Source organism: Symsagittifera roscoffensis, chromosome 3, assembly GCF_963678635.1.
Source record: "Symsagittifera roscoffensis chromosome 3, txSymRosc1.1, whole genome shotgun sequence".
Classification (NCBI taxonomy): Eukaryota; Metazoa; Xenacoelomorpha; order Acoela; family Convolutidae; genus Symsagittifera; species Symsagittifera roscoffensis.
The window spans coordinates 77,028,467-77,049,382 of record NC_087064.1 but is presented as its reverse complement, the minus strand read 5'-3'; the positions used below and the strand labels follow the sequence as shown (position 1 = coordinate 77,049,382).

The 20,916-nt window shown below is 35.9% G+C and overlaps 4 protein-coding genes across 4 annotated transcripts in view; all 4 read left to right on the top strand.

Annotated features, from left to right (window-relative positions):
* The window catches only part of LOC134842856 (ethanolamine kinase 2-like), a 262,324-nt gene that overhangs the window by 126,880 nt on the left and 114,528 nt on the right, over window positions 1-20,916 (top strand). The gene's annotated exons all lie outside the window — the stretch shown is intronic.
* Window positions 315-3,986, top strand: LOC134841113 (probable E3 ubiquitin-protein ligase HERC4). The gene is made up of 2 exons (XM_063856900.1): window positions 315-2,477; window positions 2,857-3,986. Exons 1-2 carry the CDS (start codon window positions 322-324, stop codon window positions 3,878-3,880), a joined length of 3,180 nt encoding a protein of 1,059 aa, XP_063712970.1. The 5' UTR covers window positions 315-321; the 3' UTR covers window positions 3,881-3,986.
* LOC134841114 (apoptosis-inducing factor 1, mitochondrial-like) lies at window positions 4,530-6,773 on the top strand. The gene has a single exon (XM_063856901.1). It carries the CDS (start codon window positions 4,651-4,653, stop codon window positions 6,388-6,390), a length of 1,740 nt encoding a protein of 579 aa, XP_063712971.1. The 5' UTR covers window positions 4,530-4,650; the 3' UTR covers window positions 6,391-6,773.
* On the top strand, window positions 7,136-20,861 carry LOC134841992 (tRNA-specific 2-thiouridylase MnmA-like). The gene is made up of 3 exons (XM_063858122.1): window positions 7,136-7,352; window positions 7,923-8,000; window positions 19,685-20,861. Exons 1-3 carry the CDS (start codon window positions 7,188-7,190, stop codon window positions 20,621-20,623), a joined length of 1,182 nt encoding a protein of 393 aa, XP_063714192.1. The 5' UTR covers window positions 7,136-7,187; the 3' UTR covers window positions 20,624-20,861.

Sequence of the window (20,916 nt, the reverse complement as noted above, 5' to 3'; positions counted from 1 at the left end):
TTATTCAACCAACTCCTTTCAATGTTCTCAGTGCATTATTGTGTTACTTTTTGAGGAAACGTAACAGTTTTCTGTCGAATCCATACTTTATCCGTAATTTGCAGCTAAATCGATCGCGGCATTTGCCCTTTAGAAGTCTTTGCAAACACCGCATTCCCCGGTAGTAAGTCCGTTTCAATTTATCCCTCCTTTGTCTGTTCAAAGTAGCATAGGAATGAAAAAGAAACGTCAAGAAAGACTTGGTCGGATAGTGTTTTTTGATTAAAAATTCTATTCTTTCGGTGTGTATGAAGTTGTGTTTGTGTTTCAGATAAGTATCTTATGTTTGCGTGTGGATCGTCTAGCTGCGGGCAGCTAGGTTTAGGCGTTAGTGAAGAAGTGAATGTTTCCTCATTTAAACAGGTGTCGTTTTTTGACAATCTGAAAATAATTTCCATTAACAGTGGCAGAGAACACACCCAAGTTTTAACGACTAATGGAACTAGTCGTGAATTGTTCTCTTTCGGCGGAAATGACTCGGGAGAATGCGGGCGAAGTGTGAAATCGGGTTCAGTTCGTCCCTCTTTGGCTAACTTTGAGTCGTGTGGGAGTTTCGAAATCGATTTCAGCGTGTCGGGAACTGCGCATAACATTTCCTGTTCTTCTGACGGAAGAGTTTCCTGCTGGGGATCGAACACTGACTCGCAAACCGGTTTGCAGGAAAGTGACGCGAATACTGACGGTATATTCGACCTGCCAAAGATACTCAAATTCCCAGAACCAGTTTCAGTACGCGTTGTAGGTGCTGGGTCCAAACATTCGGTTGCTATAGCGACCACTGGCGTTCTGTATATGTGGGGATCCAATGCATATGGTCAGTTAGGTTTGGGCAAAGATCTGGAAGTTGTCAAGCATCCAACTGTTTTAAAAGGAGTAGAAGGGTTACCAGTTTCTAAAATAGCGTGTGGAGGTTATCACACGTTTTTCACCACGATTTCAGGTCGAGTTTTTGCTTGCGGACGAAATGGTTTCGGTCAACTTGGAATTGGAGATACGACAAATCGGCATGTTTTAACTCGATTGAATAATTTGAAGCCGTATTTTGTGTTGAAAATTGCCGCAGGTGAACAGCATTCGATGTTTTTGTGCTCAAAAATTGACCGGTCAGCTCAATCTGAGAAACCTAAAGTGACATTAATGAGTTGTGGCAGTGGCTCTAATGGACAGCTGGGTTTCTCTTCAGAATCACCTGTTTTGAGTCCAATCGAAGTGTTGTGGTCTGATAATTTGAACTTAGCCGACATATCATGTGGCCGAAAACACACGCTGGGACTCACAGAAGATGGAAAAGTTTTAGCTTGCGGACTGAATAATTTAGGCCAACTTGGAACCGGTGATTGCAATGATGTTCACAAGTTATCAGAAGTTGCTAACTTGCCGGGACGTATAGGTCTAATTGCTACAGGAGGTGACCAGTCGTTTTGTGTTCTCGAAAGCTCGCTTGTGAAGATTGAAAGAAAGTTTCCGATCGAAAGAATTGATCTGAGTTTTGCTCGGCAATTCATAAAAAATCCATCTGATGTTTCGACCAAATTTGGAGCTACTGAATTAAAAAGTCTTCTTGAAGCAGTTTTTACAAATGCAGCATGTCTCAATTCTTCTTTTTTGTACGACTACCCGGCTATTAAGTGTCAAAGTTCGCCTCAAGAGTCTAGTGTCGACATGGAAATAGCCAGTAATTTTTTTGCCACTTTGTGTGAAATGTATAATTCAAGTTACAACAGAGCTCTTACGACGTCAGTGGATACCCTAGTGCAGTCGGCGACCAGAGCTCCTGCAGATATCGAATGTCTACGATTTTATCTTCCAATTACCCAATGTTACATCATGGAAAATACTCTAAACTGGCAGAATAATATAGTCCCTGTAGCTGTCCATATTCTGAGACTCAATACATCGGCACAGAAGACTCTGAAATACTGGTTCCGAAATTTGGACTCAAGATACTTAACAAAAATTCTGTCTGTCTACAAAGAGTTGATCAATTATTTTGTGTTGACCTCGACTAAAGGAGGAAAAGAGGTCCTTCAAAATGAACAAGTTGTCAAGTCTTTGATGATCTGTTTGCGCATTTTGGAGTTTTTTCACTCCGTCAATGAAATGAAAGGGAACTCTGAAAAACTGCCTCCGAATCGGTTCTACGTGAAGGAGTTGACTAACCGACTTGATATAGAAAACGACTTTGTAGTTTGGCTGCAGAAAAAGACTAGTGCCCAAAATGCGAAGTGTAACACAGTGTCTTCTATCAACGACCCTTTCAAAGTGGTCCCGGTGTGTGACTTCCCCTTCGTGTTCGACGTGGCTTCTAAGAGTTGTCTGTTGGCATGTGAGGCCATGATCAAAATGCAGAGAGTGGTGACTCATTTGCAACTGCAGAGTCTGATGACGGCCAACTTTGCAGGAATGGCATGCCCATTTTTGGTGCTCTGTATTAGCAGGTGACTTTTAAGTTATGAGAAATCATAATTTTGAGAAAATTAAGGGTAGTTAAAAAAGAAGCAAGAAGTTAAAAAAATACTGAATGATGGTTAAATAAAAATTACCAAGCAAAGCACTTATATACGAGTTTAGCTCCTTATGGTAAAACTTGACGTTTGTAAAGCTCCTAATGGTAAAACTCTTCATCAAAATAAAAATATACATTTTTTTCTGATTTGGTCATTTTTTTTGGGCTGGGAAATGTTGACTCATGCTTAGGGTAACGAACTTGAAGCATGGTCGGTCTCGCTAACTACCGTTACATCCATTTGTAGCCAGAGAACTAGCTCACCATTCCACAATATTTTTTTTTTGCTGAGAATTGTGATTGTTGCTTAGAGACAACTTAGTGGACTCCACTCTGAACCAACTTCTATCCTGCGACGACTTCGACCTGCGCAAACCCCTCAAGGTTATCTTCGAGGGAGAAGACGCAATCGACGCAGGGGGCGTGAAGAAAGAGTTCTTCATGCTCATTCTGCGCGAAATTCTTGACATCAAATACGGTATGTTCAAAATAATGGGCAACAGCAAGTGGTTTAATGACATATTCGAAGAGGAGTTGAGACTGTTCCGAATGATCGGAATGATCTGCGGACTTGCTATCTATAATCAAACAATAATTGACCTCATGTTTCCAATGGTGCTATACAAGAAACTGCTGGACAAAGAAGTTGGTCTTCAGGATCTGTACTCGCTTGACGAGCAGTTGGCGAAGCAGTTGGACGACTTGAAGAATTATGAAGGCGAGGACGTCGAAGAAACATTTTGCCTCAATTTTCAAGTAGCAAAAGACTTTTATGGAACCACAGTAGTTCATGATTTGATACCAGATGGTGGAAATGTTCCGGTGACCCATGAAAACAAGGAGCACTTCGTGAGTGTGTATGTGAATTATATCCTGAATGAGTCTATTCGAAAACAGTATTATGAGTTCAGTACTGGGTTCTACAAGGTTGTTCAAAGTGATGTTCTCAAATTTTTCCAGCCACAAGAACTGCATGAGTTGATAAGTGGGAGTAGTAAGTATGATTTTTTCGAATTAGAAACGACGACCACTTATAAAGGTGAGTTCAACGCGGACCACCCAGTGATCAGAAACTTCTGGACTGTTATCCATGAAATGTCTCAGGAAATGAAGCTGAAGTTCCTGTTATTCCTGACTGGAACTGAGAGGGTTCCAGTGAATGGCATGAAGAGTCTCCAGTTCACAATCCAGCCTACTCATGGAGGGGAGGAGTACCTGCCTGTTGCACACACCTGTTTCAACTTACTCGATCTGCCATTGTACAGAGACCTTGAGACTCTGAGACAGAAGCTGAAGTTTGCAATTGAGCAAACGGAAGGCTTCGCTTTAGTGTGACAATGATACCCATTTAGCCATCACTCTCAAACGTACCTGGTGCGCCTTCAAATTTTACACATCACAAAATTCAAATTAAGCTGGTTAAAATTTCAGCATGTTAAAATTAAAAAAAAATCAAGTTTTTCTGAACTGGCAATAAGCCTTGAAAATGAATTGTATATTGCAAAGTATCTTCAAAGCTTAAATATTTTTTTAGACTAGATTGATTTGTTTTGAGCGATCTAGCGCACCTGGTTCATGAAACAGAAACTTGTACATAAGCCTTTATTAATACCGCCTTAGTGAGATTAACTTTGATATAAATAAATAAATCAGTCAAGGTATTTTCAGTTTATAATCGAATTAAAAGATTTCCATTTATCTAGTTGAGCTCATCATGTACCAGCAAAATCTCATTGGTGTTTTCGATTTATATATAATGAACGAACTAAAATATTTCGGATGAAAAAAAAATATTTCGGCCGTGTGGCTTTTTTTTGCTAAAGGCAAATTGAGTTTTTCAATAACAAAAGTAAAAATGACCCGAAAAAAATTTCTCGAGATTTAAAAAGTTATCTACTGATCCAGTTTTTTTTTCAAATAGGGTTTGATGTATTGAAAAAGTTTCAATAATTTAATATTTTGAAAATTCAGCGGTGCATTTTCACCGGTCTTACTTGAAAACAAAGATGCATCGACAAAAATCGTTTTTAGTTCAATCATGTTTCCAAGTGCCTGTAGGCTATATTTGTTTTTAAATTGAAATGATTTTTCAGGAATAGTTAAATATGGTCTTTTCAACATACTTCGGTAATTACAATCGAAGATTGTTGAAAAATGTTTCCCTAGTTTTAGTCCCCGTCATTTCTGTCTCCTATCTGTCAATCAAAAAGAAGAGTAGTTTATCCAATATACAAGCAGAATCATCAGGTCTCCCTCCTTTCAAGGTCCAGTATCTTATAATTGGATCGGGTCCTACAGCATACTCGGCTTTACGAACCATTCGCTATCTTGAACCGAGTTCCAAAGTTTTGATTGCTACTGACTCAAAATATTTGCCATATGAGAGATACCCCTTAAACATGGAAGCTTGGTTCACGGATAACTTTTCGGAGACCTTTGAATACGAATCGAGGTTCCAAGCGTCCAATAAGTTCTTGTTCTTCCAACCTGAATCATTCTACCTGTCTCCGACTGATTTGGAAAGTGCCGATGAATATGGGGCTCAGGCTTTACTTCTCAAACATAAATTTAGTCAAATCGATCCAGAGAAACATTTAGCTCGTTTAGAAAACGGTGATTCAGTTCAGTATGAAAAGTGCCTGTTAGCTCTTGGATCCAAGACTCCGACATTGCCGACTAAGATTCCAGCCTCACTTAAGAAAAAGTTCCACGTTTTGGACAACTTAGATGATTTCCATAGTTTGACAGAGTCTTTAGCGAACTGTTCGCATATTGGAATCATTGGCGATAATTTGAAAGCGGTCGAGTTTGCAACTTGCCAAAGTTTGATTTTCAACAATGAAGTCAAACGTAAAGTTACTCTAACTTGCTCTGGTAAGTTTTTGGCCGACTACTTACCGCAAATTGTGATCGACTGGCTTAAACCCGAGATTGAAAAACTTGGAGTGAAAATAATTGAGAACGCAAAAGTAGGAAACCTGGTAGTTTCAAACCAATCTGGAAAACTGAAATTGAATTTTGGAACAGAATCGTTTTGTTGTGACAACGTGGTTAGTATGTTACCCCGTATCGCTAATTCAGAGCTAGCTAAAAACAGTGCCTTAGAAACAGATTCTGATAATTTGGATACTATAGTCACTGATTCGACCTTGAAAGTGAGAAGCGATCTATATGCTGCAGGATCCTGCGTGTCAGTTTATCATCCTATGTTTAGATCCAGACTATCTTTCGATTTCCCAGATCACTCAGTTATGTCCGGCAGATGGGCTGCTCTAAATATGATTGGAAAAGTGATGCCCTATTTTAAACTGCCTAGACATTTTGCAGATTTCGGCGATGATTTGGGCTTTGATGGAGTTGGTTTGATTGACCCTAAATTAGAAACTCAAGTCTATTTTGCTCATAGGTCGAAAACTGAACAGAATGAAAACACTGCAGATACAGAGCTTGAAAATACTGAAACTTTGGAATCAAAAGTAGACAGCAAATCAACTGAAATAGAAGCTGGAAATGTGACAGACAAGGAAGAAATCGAAACCAATCAAGAATATACGAACATGGAAAGCAAAACGACGCAAAATCAAAATCCAACCGCATCGACTGAAGTTGAAGAAAAGAGTAATATTGATGATGACCCGATAGCAAGTTGTGCTGTTGTGTACATAAAAGACGGAGTTGTTGTAGGAGTAGTGACTCTTGGTTCGTTCGGTCGAATGTTCATAGCTGAGAATATGATTTCACGCAAGGTGAAAAGTGAGGATGTTTATGAGTTTGTGCCACTGTTGTTGACTACAAAGTTCTCGATTAGAAAGCCGAGTGACGAGGATGAAGATGGCATGTTTTGAACTTTGAGTTCTGTTTAAATTGTATCAAAATTTAAATTTAAAATGAGAGTTTTTTCTACGGCGGCGAGACTCGGACGATGATTTTGAAATACTGTCTTTATACGATCGAACTAAGCTAATCTGCACTGAATTTTCAATATTTAAATGATTAAATAAATGTATTTCCCACAAAATTACTGTAGTTGCTAATTTTTGCTAAAATTTCTACCACAAGAGTGCTTTGGGAGAGAAATTTGGCAATGCAGGAAATATCGTGACTAGTTCATGACAAAATTTATCTTGAACAACTCAGAGAAATGAAACCACCAGAAAACTAGTTTTTCCTTGGTTTTAGTGGTCTTAAATTGAAAACTCGACTTAAATCCACAGTGTTCACACAGGAGCAGGACTCGAATGATGTAATTTCTTCAATGTTTAAATGAATAATTCATTGAAATTCAACGTTTGACGTTCAAAACTTTTTTTTATAGTTGTTGGTTTTGAATGATAAAGGTCAAAAAATGTCAGTTTTAACAAATAAAATATTGGTCCTTTCTTCTCAACGATGAACGGCGTTAGTTGCATGAAAAGAAAAAACCTGAAGAATGTAGAAAGATAATGCTCTGGACGGACAATAAATGTTTCGAGTTCCCGAATATCACAGAATTGAAGGAGTATCACATGATCAGAAAAAAAAACTATAACGAACACTTATATTATATCCAAATTACAGATGTTAACTATTTGGAAATTTTTCAGATATTTACTGATTTTTGTAATGTCTCAGATGGGGTTCCTTTATTGAAAAGTGTGAAAAGATGGCGAATCGAAGACGTCCTGTGATCTGTGCAGTGTCTGGCGGAGTGGACAGTGCAGTGTCTCTCTTGAGACTGAAGAGGTCGAAAGAGTTCGAAGTGAGGAGTGCGCTGTTCATGAGGAATTGGGATGCCAGAGAGGAGTTGGACACTACCTCTAAATGCACGGTATGTAGATGTGAAGTTCTACAAAGTTTAGAAATAGCAGCCATTCAGTTTTGGACCGTTTTAAAATGTAAGTTTGAGTGTTTGGGCGATCTGAAGACAAATTCTGTCTGAAAAGCTAACTTATTAATTCAGTAATTTTTTTACCAATATTAAAATGTCACCCCGATAGCCATAATGTTTAATCTGGCATATAAACCGACTATGGTCAGCCGTATGAAAATGTGTCTTAAGATCAATGAAACCTGGGACACATCCCTTGGTTGTTTAAGATGTCTCGCATTTGTTCAGTCATCCTGTCAATTGCGTATATATGATTGGTTGCTTCGAAAACCGAAATGATTTGTGGCTAAAAATTATTCTGCTTTTATTTTAAAATGTTTTCATATTTTTTAATTTATCAGAGCTAGAAAAGTGTTTTGTCCATAAATTGGTCAAATTGAAACTGAACAACAAAAAGTTTCTGAGAAGGTGCGGTGTAACGGACAGCAGTTAACGGATTAAAGTTCCCCCAAAACTTGAAAGTCTGAACTTTAATGTCATGTGAATATAAAGAAAATACTGTTGTTTCAGTCCGACAAGGATGAGACATTCGCTCGCCAAGTATGTGATAGACTGTCTGTGCCTCTACACATTGCAGACTTTTCAAAGGTAAACAAGTGAGTTTAATTCAACCTCCTACTGGTGTTTTTTCTCTAAAGAATGAGCAAAGAAGCTATGGTCCGCTTACTTGCTTGAGCTGTTATAAAAGAAATATTCCCACGAGTTGTTGCTCACTACGCATGCGGAGCGTAATGTCATACTACGATGTCCAGTTTTTTTCAACCAAAGTCGCAAATATAAAGGTTCATTAAAAGTGTTCACTTTACTATATCTTTCTTTCTATATATTAAATAGCATTTTATCCTTGCGATTAGCAAGGGTGTTGCAACCGGGTACTAGAATTTTTTCCGTAAACAACACGTTTTACTGGCTCTATTATAAATTCAATTTTAACAACCGTCTGGCGAAGAAGTAATACACTTGCTTGAGGTGGCAAAGGCCTGTGGTTCGAATCCGGCCGGGATTTTTTTGCAATCTTCCTTCTGCTTACAGTAGCGAACTTGAGTAGCGTAGTTGAATAGCACGACTATTTTTTTTCTAACCTAAGTCGCAAATATTGTTGTCACTGTTGGTGGCACCTTTACGGCTTTTATGATAACTTGTACTTTCACATTCGATTTTTATTAAGTCATCGCAGTTGCTAATCTATATCTATCTATCTATACTATATTTAAATGCGAGTGACAGCTATCTCCCATGTTTAAGCTATAGCATATATTGCAATGCTTAAGAAAATTTTCAAGTAGTTTTTCGCAAGGTCATTAATTTGTCAGTATTTTTTTTCGAGGCCAAATTAAGTCTGTCTGTCTGTCTGTATACCTGCTTTTTTAATTAATTTGATTATGTCTGTCTACCCGTCGCCTAGTTTTTTAACTTTTATCTATTATCTATCTATTATATATTAAAATGCGGGCTTCACTATCTCGCCATGTTTAGGCTTTTTCAAGGTATTATGTTTGCATGTTTCCCAACCCCCAGTGTACTCTGAGGGAGCGCGAATCTTGCCTCCAATTCTCAGTTCTCTAATCCTTGTAGTATTCGAGATATGACGTTTCTTATGATTCTTTCAAAAAATTTTCAAAAAGTTAGATTTTAAAAAATTCCAATAAGTTGAAGATCTGAATCCTGTTGTTGGATATTGTGAGGGTAGTGTCAGGGGTTGCGAATCCCACCTTTGATTTTGGCTGCTCAAATCCTTGTAGTTTTCGAGATTTTTGGATTTTTTCAAAATTTTTCAGCAAACTTAGATATAAAAAATTTCACAAAACTTGAAATTACCATCTCTGTAGTGAGGCTCTGTCAGGGTACTCTCAGGAGTTGCGAATTTTTATTCCCAATAGGACTGCGATTTTTGCTTTCAAATGGGACTGCTCAAAATCTTGCAGTTTTCCAGATATGACGTTTTTTGTGATTTTTTCAAAAAAAATTTCATGAAAAATAAATCAATTTTTTTTTGAATGTTTGAAATTCCTAACCTGTAATTGGGGGACTGTCAGAGTAATCTCAGGGGTTGCAGTTTTGGCCTCCAGTTAAGAATGTCCAAATCAATTTTGTTTTAGAGTTACGATTTTTTTTTGTGATTTTTTGGAAAATTTCAGAAAACTTAAATTACAAAATAATTTGTAAAAATGAAATTCGCAACCCTGTAGTTGTGTACTTTCAAAGATTGCGAATATTGCCATCAAAAAAGATTGCTCAATTTTCGGTAGTTATCGAGATGTTAATTTTTTCTGTTTTTCAAAAAAAATACCTTTTTTACAAAACTTAAGGTGAAGTTTCTCAAAATTTGAATTTCCCAACGTTGTTGTTGGGTACTCTAAGAGTACTCTCAGGAGTTGCAAATCTTGAGTCCAAATGCAACTGCTCAATTGACTTCACACTCCCAGATGTGATGTTTTTTAATACATTATATACTTAGATATAAAAAGTGTCACAAATTTTTATGTTTTTTCAAAATTTGAATTAAAAAATCGAATGACAAACTTTACAAAATTTGAAGTTACTCTCAGGAGTTGAAAATCTTGCGTCCAAATGCGACTGCTCAATTGCTTTCATTTTCCCAGATGTGACGTTTCTTAGTTCATCTTAATTTTTTCGAATAACTTCTATAAAACTTCACAGAATTTTATGGTTCTTCAAAATTTGTATAAAAAACTTGAATGAAAAATTTTTCAAAGTTTTTAAATTGCGAACCCAGTAACTGGCTGCTGTCAGAGTACACTCAAAGAATAGTTTTTTTTGAGTTGTTGGAAATTCGAAGCACCGGAGGTGCGGTACACGCTAGTTTTTAATTCATCAAATGACCGAAATTAGCTATTTGTTTAAAACAACATAATCATAAAAACTCGAATTCAGTATTTTTCTAATTCAATATATCTCGCAAGTTTCGGAAATGCATATTTTATACATAATATGGCTTAATGCTTTCGAATTTACTATAAGCAAAGTTAGCGTGAATGCCTTTAGTAAGTTATAGTCCTATTTTTTACATGCAAAATTGTGCCCAATTGTATTTTGTGCCACTTTTGCTGCATCGCATTGACCATTTATGAGCGCCTGTAGCTGTTTGATTTATGACTAGTGTTTCGATCGTTAAGCGTTTGTAGCCGAGAGAACTGGGCGTGGTTATCCAAATCCCCAGGTCGCAGGTTCGAATCCGGTACGTAGAAAAGTTCTACTAAATCGTGGCTGATTTCTAATTTTTCTATATCAAATTTTTTTATGAAGCTGCTTTATTCTCGCTGGTGTTTGCGAAGCGCAGCTTTGCGTCTGTTTTATTTTTCCCGTAGACCGTTTCTTTTTGAAGATTTAGTTTTCGTTCCATTTGCTGTAGCGCCCTTGCTTGAGGCGGCGAAGCCTGGGTTTTCGATTCCAGTCTGAACCTGTTTTTTTGCTAACTGGAAATGTTCTGTTTTTTTTCTGACTATTGTCCGTCTGTTGATTTTTTTGGCTTAGTTCTTGTAGACCGATTCTTTTTGAGCGTTCAGCTTTCTTCTAGGTTAGCAAGCGTTTTCAATTCGGAATTTTCTCAAATCTACCAACCAGCAGACTAAGTTCACCAGGTCTTTGTATCAAATGTACGTTATATTTTTTAAACAAAATTTGGTTCAATTTAACAAATCTGGTTGGCAATAATTTCCGGGTGGCAATAATTTCATTTTTTTTGTTTTTTTCTTTATTGTTGACTGGGCTGAAAAGTTTTTACGCGTATACCTGATCGGCTTGGTGGCCTCATATTGCGCCATTGGCTGACAGAAACAGATTTATTTTATGTGTGATTCTTTCGAGGGGGTATTTTTTTGGAAAAAAAGTGAGAAAGTATTTTTAAATTTTTGGTTGAGCGTGAAGTTTTTTGGTGTGCCCTCAAAAATTGTTGGCTTTGTTACCGCTTCTTTTTTTGTTTTGATGCAAATTTATCTCTCATTTTTCTTATTTAAGACAAATTGAGATAAATGTTTGAAAATTTTGGTAGGTCTAGTTTTTCTCGACATTGTAGAAATTTTTTTATCGTAGCTAATTTGTTATGCTATGTCATGTATAGCAAGTGGTGCGAAGCGCTGCTTCTCTGTGAAATAGCTTGTTTTAATTTTGCTGATTTAGTGGCAAACTACTATATGATAATTTTGTGTTTATGAAATTGTAGGTTTAAAATTTTTAGACGCTTTGGAAAATTGTCGCTTTTTTGCAGAAATATGTTTTTCTCGAAAACTTCTGGACTGATTTAAAAAAAACAAGTACCAATAGAAATACCAGCGAACCACTGTGTGTGTGCTCATTTCGCTGTTCTTTTTCTACGGACTTCGAAAATTTAAGTGTGAGTAGTTTTGATCTTTTTTAAATTTATTTCATTTTCTGAAAAATTGCTCTATCAAATTTAAAATTCAAAAAGCAAAGTTCTGATTTTTGACAGTTTTTTTTCTTTTTTTTTCGAGTTGTCTTGAAAAATTGTCCCCCAAAATCTGAGATTTAAAGTTATTAGAGAGAACAGCTTATGGGAAGCTCCCCTGAATTGGTGGTTAAGCCAATACTTTTTACACAGAAAGATGTCGTCTCGAAATATGATTGTTTGACTGGTTTTTGAAACTGTTTGACTTTTCTCGAAACATACCCTCCCAATTCTGAGATTTCGGTTTTCGCCTTTCTTGACTTTGCTCGCAAACTACCATACTTAATCTGAGATTTTGGGTTCAAAGGGGAGAAAAGGATTGTGGTAAGTTCCCCTGCATGAGCCTCTACGCCCAAGTTTCCTAGACAAAATTTTCATTGGTCTCAGAAAAGCCAACTTTTCTATTTTTTATCCGTGTTTTTTTAAACTTGAGTTGTCTCGAAAACTACCCTCTTGAATATGAGATTTTGGATTCAATCAAAAAAAGAGTTAAGAGAAGCTCCCAAGTATAACCGTTTTGTAGAAATCATTATACAAAGAGTTTACGTCCCTCTTAAAAATCGATGTTTTGATTTCTTGTCTGTTTTTGAATTTTTTTGTTTTTTTTTTGGCAACTACATAGCCGAATCTGAAATTAAGGGGTTTGTCGAGGCAACAGGTTGGAAAAGGCCACCGTGATTAGCGGATACGCCGTAAAATTTGGCGGAAAAATTTTGTATTTGAAAAAACTTCAAATTCTCGAAAAATAACACTCTAATTTTATCAGAGAAACAAAGGTTATGGGTGAAGCCCATTTTAAGTCTTTTTCATCTAGGGAAAAGAAATTTCCAACCTTTCGTCGTTTGAGTTGAGTTTTGTTCAGAGTTATGAAGAACCTTCCAATTTAGGTTTGAGTTTTTTCAAACTGGTTGGAGTAAGTTTATTCTCTGTTTATATTTTTTAATGTATTCAGTTTTTATCTCTACGAGTATCTTCTTTTAGAAGCTGACAAGCTTTTTGGGGTAGAAGAGGAATACGAAAATCAATATTTGAATTTTCATAATCAACATTTTTATATAATACGATAAAAATGGCTATAATTTAAAGCTTCCAGTTCCTTCTGCAGTTAAGGTTCTTTCAATTCATTCATATTCGGCTCTTGAAATTTCTTGGCTATAAAATAAGTTTTTATAAGATCTTCATTTTTATATTAGACGTCTTTGATTGTTTGTTTGTATCTTGAACACGTATAACTCAGTATCAAAACAAAATCCAATTTCTCTTTAACTAAATTCAGTCTTTTTGTTCACCAGCGTATAAAAAATACAACTGCCTTGCTTCTTTATTCCTTGTGTTGCGCACTCGGCTGATCTTCTGCTGTAGCTGTCTTTAGAGTAGTCATAGATTGCAAAAGTATACTTGTACAGACCAAAATAGAGCCGATAATTGAAAACAACTCAGGCATCTTGCCAACCCAAACTATCTGTACAAGATAACACAAAGCAATGCTTGACATTTGAATCAAAACAGATAAGGAGGGAGTTGTCAATTTAGAAGCAGGTATGATAAGGAACGCGTATAAGACGTAAACGGAGCCCCCGAAAATAGCTAGAAGTCTCATTGATGTTGTTATGCAACTAAAGCTGACTCCTTTATGAACCATGGTCGGAATCGGCCAAATTATACATCCAAGAGAGAAAGATAACACAATTAATGAATTGTCGATTTTGGGCCAATTTCGGAGAAGTATGAAAAATAGAGCTCCAAAAATTCCACAAACCGCTGTTAGAGAAAGACCAAAGATGTGATTAACATCTAAACCATGCTTGAATGATGTTTCATTGAAACAGAAAAATACGAGACCTGAAATTCCGAGAATCGTGGTGATCAATGTTGTCCAATGTGGTACCATTTTCAAAATAACAGCCTCGAGCAAGATACTGGTCAGAAACATGACAATATAGCTCACAGCAGCAGAATCGCCCATAGTTATGTAATCAAGTGAGAGCAAGTAGAGATAGTTATATAATCCGGCGTTTATGATTCCGTTTGCTAGTATCTTGATAAGCTCCACTGTTTTCGGTCGGTCGTTTTTCCCGCAGGCTGAATATACAGCAGCTCCGGATAGAATTCCAACAAATCCAGTGCTTACTGTTGACATGTCACCTCCAATTTGAGATTTTTGGATTGCTCCGCTGCAAACAGCAACTGCGATGGCCGAAAAGGCGCTCAAAAGAATTCCGAGTAGATTTTGTTTTTTAGTCGTACGTCTAAGGACAGACGGTTCATTAGATCGGTTTTGAAGCTCGAGGTCCATTTTGTCATCATCAAATGATGAATGTATTGTAAATTCTATAGACCACTACGCTAGTCGATCACTGTCTTTGTAAATTCAATGCAAAATAGTTTTTATTACTTAACTATGGATTTTGGTGTGCCATTTCTGTAGCTTCGTTTAGCATTAGATAAAGAAGATATACAAAATAACCAGTTTTTTTAAAACTTAGATTCTAATTCGATCTGAGGGAATATGGTACTTTTCTACTTTTACATTTACTCCTGGGAATAGATTTGTTTAAGTTATTTGACTTTTGGTGGAAATTTTAAATATTGAATCCAATTACACCAACTTTTGATTTTTTGTTACAAGTTTTTTATACCGCATAGAAGTTGTTAGAGCTTGCAAGCATTGTTCATACGGTCAGTCCACTTTATGCAACCTAATTCGTATAAATTGGTGCTCGGTAAGAGTATCTATGTACTGTGCATGTGTGTCATCAGCTTGTGTTTAATCCGCTTTTTGTCTGGTGTGAGAAAGGTAAGAAACGCATGTGGTTCAACTTGAAATACAATAGACTGAACATTTTGGTCGTAGGCTCAAACCACGTTGGCGGAAAATCATTTTTCTTTTTCGAAGTTTATTTTTTTACAATTTCTGGCCATTCAAAGCTCCTTTTTTGTATTTGTTTTTGCATTTGAGAACTGCAGTTTCGCTTTTGTGCCAATAATTGTTATTTTTTAAATTTGAGTTCTCTCTTTTTGCCATTTTAGATCTATTTTTGCTGCTCATTTTGGCGAAATGATGACACTTGCGAAGCTAGTATATTAGTACGAACCTTCTTTTTCCAGCCTAAGTCGCAAATATTGATGGGGCACCGCTACAGCTTTTTGATAGCATGTATTTTGACATTCGAATGGTAATAAATTAACTCAGTTGATGCATTTTTAATTCATCAAATCAACCGAAAAAAGCTATTTGTTTCAAACAACATCACAAAAATAAAAACTCGAGATCGGAAATTTTCTAACTCAATATATCTCGCAATTTTTTGAAATGAATAATTTATACATAATGTGGTTTTATGCTTTCCGATTTGTTAGATGCAAAGTTAGTGTGTATGCCTTCAGTTTGTTATATTCCAAATATTAATTGCAAAACAGTCGATTTGTATTTGGTGCTGAATCGCATTGGCAATTTGCTAGCATATGTAGCTGCTATATTCGTGACTAGTGTTTGTCGGTTGTTAAGCTTGAGTGGCTGAGAGGATAGTGCGTGAGACCCAAATCCTCGTGATTGCAGTAGGTCGCAGATTCCAAAACTACACGTAGCCAAGTTTTTGCTACTTGAGGCTTATTTCTATTTTTTCTTATTTAACTTGATAGAGCTGCTTTTTGGTCGTGTTCTCGCAAGTGTTTGCGAAGCGCAGCTTCGCCTCTGTGTTTATTTCAGTATTTGGTATCCATGTTCATCTATTATATATTTAAACGTGGTCTTCTTTATCTCACCATGTTTGAGCTTTTTCAACGTATTATTTTTGCATGTTTAAGCTATACCGTATATTGCTATGGTTAAGAATTTTTTTCCGATTTTCCAATTTGATTTTAGTGATTATTTTGCCAAGTTTAAATTAAGCAGCCCAAAATCGAATTAGAAGTTGCGAATTTGGCCTCCAATTTTGAATGCCCAAATCATTTTAGTTAAAGAGATAAGACGATTTTTGAGATTTTTTAAAAAATTTTCAGAAATTTTGAATAAAAAAATAATTTACAAAACTTCAAGTTCCCAAAATTGTAGTTGGGTACTGTCAGAAAACTATCAAGGATTACAAATCTTGCCTCCAAATATGACTGTTCAAATCCTTGTAGTTTTCGAGATATGACGTTTTTTGTGATTTTTTCAAAAAGTTTTCAGAAAACTTATATTTGTTTTTTTTCCCGCAAAATCTGAAATTCCCAACCCTGTAGTGTGGTCCTATCAGAGTACTCTCAAAGACTGCGAATATTGCCTCCAAATATGACTGCTCAAATCCTTGTAGTTTTTGAGATTTTTTCAAAAATGTTCAGAAAATTTTAATTAATTGTTTCTCAAAATTTGAAATTCCCAGCCTTGTAGTTGGGTGCTGTCAGAGTACTCTAAGGAGTTAAAAATCTTGCCTCCAAATATGACTGTTCAAATCTTTGTAGTTTTCGAGATATGATGCGAAACTTATATTAATTTTTTTTTCACAAAATCTGAAATTCCCAACCCTGTAGTTGGGTCTTGTCAGAGTACTCTCAAAGATTGCGAATCTTGCCTCCAAAGATGACTGCTCATATCCTTGTAGTTTTCGAGATATGATGATTTTTGTGATTTTCGAAAAGTTTTCAGAAAAACTTTTTGAAAATCACTTAGTGGGCCTCTGGCCCACTAAGTTTTCGAGATGACGCTTTTAAAATGGGAATTAAAAAAATTAAAAGTTCGAAATTACCAACCCTGTAATTGGGTGCAGTCAGAGTGCACTTGAAGTTTGCAGATGTTGTTTCCAATATTGGGGTTTTTCATGAGTTCTTGAAAAATTTCGAAGCACCGAAGGTGCGTTAAACGCTAGTAACTTTTAAACTTATTGCTGCTCAACAAGGCGCTGTTATACTTGACACGTTGGCAGATACGATGTAGTGAACTCAGGTGTATCCTATGTTTCATAAGTTTAACCATGATTTTGTTACCGTAACGGTCGCCACGATGTCAGTGCGGTCAGTATTTTTCACCAAATCCTTAAAATTAGAAGCAGATTTAAACTGTAATTTTTTTCAGGCTATGAGTAGATCTTTCGGGCTATGAGCCTCAATTTCGGGAGAGCTCGGAAAATCAAATTGTTAAACCTAAAAGATAGGTCGGTAAAGTTTTCTAAACTTAAACTTATTTTTTATTCTTCTAAAAGTTCTGGCAAAAAAAAAGAAAAAAGCTTTTTTTTTGGAAAATATCAGTGCCATGCATTCATTTTTATCAATGCCATTATCAGTGCCGCCAGTGCCAGCGATTTTTTTTGTTATTGTGGCTCCCTGACCTTATAATAGGTCTGGCAACTATTCCTCTAATATTGGTTGGTTCCTTTACTCTGACGCTCTTGGTAAAAAAAACTAAAGAAGTTTGGCTGAGGCTTTTTATGTTTTAGTTTTTTTTGCACTCAATTTTTGTCCTCAAAACTTTTTACCCTTGACTTAATTCTTTTTGCTAGAAGAAGTTGTATAAAAAATTTGCCTTGAAGGCATTTGATTTGATGTTTTTCAGATGAAGCGCGGTTGATATAGTTTTATGCGCTTATTGGCAGCGCACAGTCACAGCTAAGCTTAAGGCTTACTACTTTTTTGGTGTTTACAACTTCTTTATAGTTCTTTTTCTTTTTTGGGTGATTAGATTTAAAATGATACGGACATATATGAGTCAGTAAAAATCACATGCTTAATTAGGTGTTACTGATCGAAATGATCATCCAATTATTTAGGTCTTGATTGTTCGTTTTTTTTTAGGAAAAAGTCCTTAAAGTTGTTCATGCTCAAATTTGAGTTTTCGGGATTCGAATCCGTTTTTCGACACTTTTCAAATCAGAAAATAATTTCCAACAGTCTGGTGGCTATTTTTTAGCCATTCAGTGAAAACCATTTGCAAAGCAACCGTCGAAAAATGGTCAATTCCATTTTTGTCTTTCTGTATTTTTTATCCTTATTTATCATTCGTAACCATGTTTGAGCTCATTATTGACAATTTTAATTTTTCAAAATCCAGTACTTCTTTCGATCCGGGTGTTAACCGTCAGAGCGATTCTTTTTCTCGACAAAAACATTTTTACAATATTTATTACAGTCGCTACTACAGTGCTGATTTAAATTATCCGGACAAAACGAACATAACTTGAATTTTCAAACGCGTTTTTCTCAAATTGGGTTAATATTAGACAAAAAGTGAAGAGAACAAAAGTTGCTTAGAATTTCACCAGAATTAATATGGTGCCATTTTTTTTCAAAATTCTCAGCAAAAAAATTTACCCCAAAAATTGGTCATTTTGGCTTTTTTCAATTAATCAAGAATTACGCGGAAACTACTTTGTTAATTGATAAGAAAATTATATCACAGGAAGCCTCTTACGCAGTTCAATAAAGTTTAAGAAGGGTTAAATCTCCAAAAATTTGCGCAAATTGTTTAAAGTTTATTTTTAAACAGAGTTTCTGGGTTTTATATAGTAAAAATCACATTTATTGACTATCAAGTGAAAATTTTTTCTCTTATACTAGTTTTTGGAGATTTTATCCTTCTTAAACTTTGTTGAACTGCGTAAGAGGCTTCCTGTGATATAATTTTTTTATCAATTAACAAAGTAGTTTCCGCGTAATTCTTGATTAATTGAAAAAAGCCAAAATGACCAATTTTTGGGGTAAATTTTTTTGTTGAGAATTTTGAAAAAAATGGCACCATATTAATTCTGGTGAAATTCTAAGCAACTTTTGTTCTCTTCACTTTTTGTCTAATGTTAACCCAATTTGAGAAAAACGCGTTTGAAAATTCAAGTTTTGTTCGTTTTGTCCGGATAATTTAAATCAGCACTGTACAGTGCTGATTTAAATTAACCGGACAAAACGTGTTAAACTTGAAATTTAAAACGCGTTTTTCTCAAATTGGGTTGAGTTTAGGAGAAAAATTATGAAGACAAAACTTGCTTAAAGTTTTAGCAGAATTATTATGGTGTAATTTGTTTTGCGAAATTCGGGCCCAAAATTTTACCCCAAAAATGTGTCATTTTGGTTTTTCTTAGTTAATTAAAAATTACGCCAAAAGTACCCATTCGATCACAGTCATAATTATATCAAAGTGAGCCCCTTACGTAGCCCAATAAACTTTAAGAAAGGTATATTCTCCAAAACATTGTATAATTTAATTTATTTTTGCTTGATAGACAAAAAAGGTCGTTTTTACTATATAAAATACCAATTTTTTATTTAAAAACAATTTTTAAACGGTTTGGGCTACGTAAGGGGCTCACTTTGATATAATTATGGCTGTGATCGACTGGGTATTTTCGGCGTAATTTTTGATAAACTAAGGAAAGCCAAAATGACACATTTTTGGGGTAAAATTTTGGGCCCGAATTTCGCAAAACAAATTACACCATAATAATTCTGCTAAAATTTTAAGCAAGTTTTGTCTTCATAAGTTTTCTCCTAAACTCAACCCAATTTGAGAAAAACGGGTTTCAAGTTTAACGAGTTTTGTCCGGTTAATTTAAATCAGCACTGTAGTCTGTGGTGACAGTAATGTGGTCAACTCTATCTGTACTTTCCTAAATGAAAAAGGCAATTTTTGAGCATGTCTTGAAGTAGTCTGTACCGAGCAAAAGTTATGCTTTTATGTTTGAATGACCGGAAAAGATTAGTATTGGCATGAAATCGCGAGCAAGTGTAAAATTTTGACAAGGTTAGATTTTCCGATTTTTGAAGGCAATGAACTTCTATTTGTGCTCGTTGTTTTCTTCTGATTGCAGACTTGATGTGTTGTTTCGGTTATACTGTTATGTTTGTTTTGACAGTCAGTTAGGTTTTATTTCGTTGGTAGGATTACTGGAACGATGTGTTTACGACGATGATATCAAAATACAGAGCAGGACTCACTCCTAATCCAGACATCCTCTGTAACAAGTTCATCAAGTTCGGATCACTACGGAACTATATAGACCTTTTCTTCGGATGCGATCATTTCATTGCAACTGGACACTACGCTGATGTAAACTTAAATGGATCCCAATCTGCTGCCACATTAGCTATACCATTAGACAAAGTCAAGGACCAGACGTTTTTCCTGAGTCAAGTCAGTCAGAACGCTTTGCAGAAAACTTTATTTCCACTTGCGAATATAGTGAAAAAAGACGTGAAGAAAATAGCGCGTGAAAGCACTTTGGGTTTCGTGAATGAGAAAAAAGAAAGTATGGGGTTGTGTTTTGTCGGCGAGAGAAAATTCAACGAGTTTTTGAAGGACTATATTCCCATCAGAAAAGGTCAAGTGGTTGATTTTGAGACAGGTCAATTCATGGGCGAACATGAAGGCGTTCAGTTCTACACATCCGGACAATCGTTGCTTTTGCAATATGTTCAGAAATGCAGAACAGAGTTTTTCGTCTACAATCGAGACTCTATTGAAAATATTTTGTATGTTGTCAAAGGGCGAATGAACCCGCTTTTGTGGAGATCTGAATGTAAACTACGGAATTTTCATTGGATTTCTGGAAAATTACCAGACGAGTTACGCAAGAAAGTCGTAATGACCTGTCAATGCAGAATGCAACATGGTTGGCCACTAATTAACTGTGACATTTCTATTGAGCATGGTTTGAACCCATTTGACCTTGAAGATACTGAGGAATTCACAATTAAAGTCAAAGTTCACGGGCGTTGTTGGGCAGTGACCCCGGGTCAATTTTGCGTTCTATATGAAGATGAAGTTTGTTTGGGAAGTGGAGAAATTTTACCTTTTGAAAACGATGAGCATGAATTGTGATCTCTTGTTGACTTGCTGGTGCTGTCTTGTTGTTCTGCGCTCAGTCAAGCAGTCTTCGAAGTTTATGATGATTCGTTCTCAATTTTGGTGTGCGAATTGACAGTGTTGTCGTTAGCAAGAACAAAAAAAAAGAAAACACAGCTCGCGACGGATGTCTGTAAACTAGCCGCTGCATATTTCATGGATTATAAAATTTGTTGGTGCTTAGCGATTTATAGATATAATTGGATATAATTGATCTGAGTTTCAATTTACATATCAGTTTCATTTACATCAGAATCAAAAGAGCAGTT

Bases quoted from the DNA above. Each gene is read 5' to 3' on its own strand.
- LOC134841113 (XM_063856900.1), top strand. From the start codon at position 322: ATGTTTGCGTGTGGATCGTCTAGCTGCGGGCAGCTAGGTTTAGGCGTT. The intron at 2,478-2,856 runs GTGACTTTTAAG...ATTGTTGCTTAG, and splicing joins TTGGTGCTCTGTATTAGCAG to AGACAACTTAGTGGACTCCA.
- LOC134841114 (XM_063856901.1), top strand. From the start codon at position 4,651: ATGGTCTTTTCAACATACTTCGGTAATTACAATCGAAGATTGTTGAAA.
- LOC134841992 (XM_063858122.1), top strand. From the start codon at position 7,188: ATGGCGAATCGAAGACGTCCTGTGATCTGTGCAGTGTCTGGCGGAGTG. The intron at 7,353-7,922 runs GTATGTAGATGT...CTGTTGTTTCAG, and splicing joins ACACTACCTCTAAATGCACG to TCCGACAAGGATGAGACATT. The intron at 8,001-19,684 runs GTAAACAAGTGA...TTTCGTTGGTAG, and splicing joins ACATTGCAGACTTTTCAAAG to GATTACTGGAACGATGTGTT.